Below are 4318 nucleotides of genomic sequence, written 5' to 3' on the forward strand. Positions count from 1 at the left end.
GGGGGGGGGGGGGCTCCATATTTGGACTGAAGACCAGAGAGTGAGGTTGAGGTTAACATTGCTGCTGTATGTGCTGCTTTAAAATCAGTGTGGAGGGAAACTTTTCCATCAAGCGGAAGTTGATTCACGGTTGTTGTTGTTGTTGTTGTTGTTGTTGAACAGCAGTCAGTCTCTCATCGAGACGCCGTATTTCATTATGACGTGTGTAGAAACTGTCTCTCAGTCTCAGCTTCACTTTCCCCGCTTCCGGTACGCGTAACGTAACGTAAGTGCTTCCGTCTGTTCACCTGCAAAGGGTCTCATGTGAATGTCTGAATATATAATAATATATATTATACCGTTATTGTATTGGCTTCACATCTTCAACACTTTTCTTTTTCCCGCTTCGACACGTCAGCGGATCTGCAGTCACAGGGTGGGTGGGAGTCGGTGCTCTTCTTCTTCTTCTTCTTCTTCTTCTTCTTCTTGGGTTTCCAGCAGGTTGTCGTCACATTCTTCTTCTTCTTCGGTGTTTTTTCCCAGTGCACATACTGTGGGAAACACCGGGATATTTTCACAAAAAATGTAATTAAAAACTATTACAAGAGAATTAACGTAAAACTCGGTCTCAACGTGCAACTCTCAGGTAAGTTTTTGCTTTTATTATCTTTATTTAATCAGAAGTACCTTCAGATTAAGAATCGAACATTTAACATTTAATACGCACCCCTACGTCAGAAATGTACGGAAGAGGATTAGGGCCACATGCAAAAACACATTCTGAATTAAAAAAAGAAAATCAGAATTATGAAATAAATAAATTTCACGTGGCACTAACCTTCTTCCTTAGAAATGTAAAATCACACAACCATACAATTACACACAAAAAACAAATCACATCAGTCTATGGCGTCATGATGACGTCTACGTTTCCGAGCCGTTTCTCTGCTGACCCGCTCTACGTTGCCTCTGATGGTTTGTCAACTTCATCCACTTTAGGAGGGAGAAACACAAACACATCATCACATGATGTTGACGTCACTCACCACCATTGAGTTCAGGCTGAATTGACACCTGACAGAACCATCAATAAGCAGGAGGCAGGTGCAGTACTCTTTGTCCACATTACCTGTGTAGCGATGACATTTGTTACGACATATAAATGATATGGCTAAGTTTCTACCCTAGAGATACATCATAACAATAATCAATATAACAAACAGAAATAATGACAATATTCACAGCGCAGGTTCAAATTATTACAGTATGTTTTGGTCATCTTAAATTTAAACAAAAAAAGAGGCCTCACTCCAGGTAAGGTGCACGTGGTGCTCCGCCTACATATGGATAACCATGGATAACCTTCTTTTCAAATGGATAAGTTAAACCCTCCACCTGAGAACTCTCTCACAGTAAAGTGTGTGCAGCAGCAGAGGAGGCTGATCCTGGTTATAGAGCGGTTTACTTGAGCGAACTCAGTTTATTAAAGTTTGCATCCAGTCCTGCTGTTATCTGTGACTTGTGACACACTGACAGAAGTGAAGTCAGGGCGTCTGGGCTGATGATTTGCATCATCAACATTTAACCCTACTTTTCTTTTATTATTCTTTTTTTCTTTGTAATTTGAAGTCTTTTGGTTCAGAACAGAGTGATCCATATTGACAACTTTGTTTAATGAGAGAGAGTCTCCAGTCGACAGTCTGGACTCTCCTTAAGATCACACAGCTGCTTCACATCTGGATCCTGCAGCTTGTTGTTACTCAGGTCCAGGTGTCTCAGGTGGGAGGGGTTGGACTTCAGAGCTGAGGTCAGAGAAGAACAGCTGATCTCTGACAAACTGCAGAACCTCAGTCTGAATAAAGAAAACAACAGTCAGTGACGTCATTAATGTGTCAATACTGTGCATATACTGGTGTCATGACGTCAGGATAAGTGAGACAAGCAGTTAAATCTAAAAATAGAATCAATCAGATCAATACTGACGTGAAGTGATCTCTCTCCTCACATCTGCTCTCAGAACAGCTTCTGTCTCATAAAGGATCTGTTGCCTGTTTGTATTCATCATGTGGTTTACTGTCCTCTTGTGGCGGCAGCAGGGTATTGTCTCTAAAGCTACTTTGAGTTCCAGCTGTTTCTATCATTTCCCTCATTTTGGTGTGTGTGACAGAACTGTTGATAAAGGCTGGAGCTCGTCAAGCGGAAAGGACAGTGGCCATTTTGGTGGGTTTGCACATGCACATTGAGGATGATCCTCGACATGTGATCAGCTTTAGGCAAAGTGAACTTGTCAATCTGACTCAGCTTCTACTGTTCTGAGATCAGTTATGATATTGTAACATTGATATAGCATGATATAGAGAATAGGTCTTTCCATAAAGCTAGTCAGTTTGAATTACACTGTTCAGACTGTCATTTGTCAAGTCAGAACACATGTTCTTAGTGAGTATTAGAAAGCACTGGTGAAAGTGGAGTCTGACCTCAGAGTCTCCAGTCCACAGTCTGGACTCTCCAGAAAACCACACAGATCCTTCACTCCTGAATCCTGCAGCTTGTTGAGACTCAGGTCCAGTTCTCTCAGATGGGAGTGGTTGGACTTCAGAGCTGAGGTCAGAGAAGAACAGCCTTCATGCGTGATCCGACAACGACTCAGCCTGAAGAAAGAAGGATATTTTTACAAACCCCTGTCAATGTTTAAGCAAAGTTCCACAGAGAGGGAAGAAGAAATTGTCAACCTCAGAGTCTCCAGTCCACAGTTTGGACTCTCCAGTCCAGCAGACAGCTCACTCACTCCTGAATCCTGCAGCTTGTTGTTTCCACTCAGGTCCAGGTGTCTCAGGTGGGAGGGGTTGGACTTCAGAGCTGAGGCCAGAGAAGAACAGCTGATCTCTGACAACCTGCAGCGACTCAACCTGAATAAAGAATAAAAGATAGAGATTTAATAATTGATAATCAATCACATATGTCCTAATTCAGTGGTTCCCATCCTTCAACAACCAACATCTGAACTCGTAACAGTACGAGGCCAAATACTTTTCATCTTTTCACCAGAATGATATTGTTTTGCAGATGATTTGTCGTCAACACCTTGGCAGCCCAGCACTGGGCCCTGGCACATGTCAGAACAACATTCACACACCTGTTCATGTCAACACACATTCATCAGCTGCTGCTGACCTCAGTACAGTCTGTCAATATAGAATCAATATCTGATCGGACGTGTTGGACTCACATCAGTTCATTATCTGATGTATCACATGACCTTCTTCTTCCTGTGTTGGTGGCTCAGCAGGTTCATGTTTGATGTTTGTGTCTTAGATGTGTATAAGAGACAGGGTTAGGACTACTCCTTCATGGTACGAGTCACCAGGACACCCTGCATCACCTTTTACAGTCCCCTGGAAACATTTCCTGCTGTGTTGTGAGTATTTGTAGCTCATGTGTAAGACTGATTGACGGTTGTTTGCTGTAGGTTTTTGCCTATCTCATGATTGTTCATGCCCTGATTAAACTTTCCTGTCTGTGTAACTGTATGAATGAATATCTTCTAACTCTTGTCTTGGTGATCGCATTTGGACTGTGCTACGTCGTGCCTGCAGCCAGAGCCAGCAGTTCTGCAGTGTTGCTTAACAGTGTTACAATGTGGACTCACCGAGCCTTCCTGCAGTTCCTCACAGCTGGGATCAGTCTCTGTCGTCCCTCCACTGATGTGTTGAACTTCTCCAGGTCCAACTCATCCAGAACCTCCTCTGACATCTGCAGCATGTAGGCCAGAGCTGAGCAGTGGATCACAGAGAGTCTCTTTTCTGATCTGTTCTCTGACTTCAGGAACTCTTGGATCTCCTGATGAACTGAGTGATCCTTCATCTCCATCAGACAGTGGAAGATGTTGATGCTTCTGTCAGGAGAGATATCATAAGTGTTCATCTCCTTCAGGTTGGTGATGGCTCTCTGGATGGTTTCTGGACTGTTCTCTGTCTGACCCAGCAGACCTCCTAAGAGTCTCTGGTTGGACTCCAGAGAGAGGCCATGAAGGAAGCGAACAAACAGGTCCAGGTGACCGTTTCTACTTTGGAGGGATTTTGTCATTGTTTTCTTGAAGAAGGCCACTGATGAAGGGTATATACAATCAGACACTTCATCATCATCGTCGTCGTCGTCGTCGTCGTCATCATCATCATCATCAACATCAACATCATAATAATCATAAACATCATCCATGGCTGAATCAATTTTTTCATATGCCCAGTCTTTTCCCAGGAAGCCCTTCAGGACCTCAGTCTTCCTGTTGGTGTAACAGTGGAACATGTAGACTGCAGCCAGAAACTCCTGAACGCTCAGA

At 43.3% G+C, this 4318-nt stretch overlaps 1 protein-coding gene across 1 annotated transcript in view; it reads right to left on the reverse strand.

Moving 5' to 3' along the window:
• The window catches only part of LOC111647312 (uncharacterized), a 72467-nt gene extending 68155 nt beyond the window's left edge, over window positions 1-4312 (reverse strand). The window contains exons 1-3 of the mRNA XM_087171301.1: window positions 3629-4312; window positions 2712-2888; window positions 2457-2630 (exon numbers count right to left, since the gene is read on the reverse strand). Of these exons, the coding sequence (XP_087027427.1) occupies window positions 2457-2630; window positions 2712-2888; window positions 3629-4284 (1007 nt within the window). The 5' untranslated portion in view covers window positions 4285-4312. The remainder of the gene's footprint in view (window positions 1-2456; window positions 2631-2711; window positions 2889-3628) is intronic.
• Window positions 4313-4318: the final 6 nt, after the last annotated feature.

This window comes from Seriola lalandi, unplaced genomic scaffold (genome assembly GCF_002814215.2).
Source record: "Seriola lalandi dorsalis isolate HSWRI2012SDOR001 ecotype SW California unplaced genomic scaffold, Sedor1 jcf7180002054984, whole genome shotgun sequence".
In the NCBI taxonomy this organism is placed as follows: Eukaryota; Metazoa; Chordata; class Actinopteri; order Carangiformes; family Carangidae; genus Seriola; species Seriola lalandi.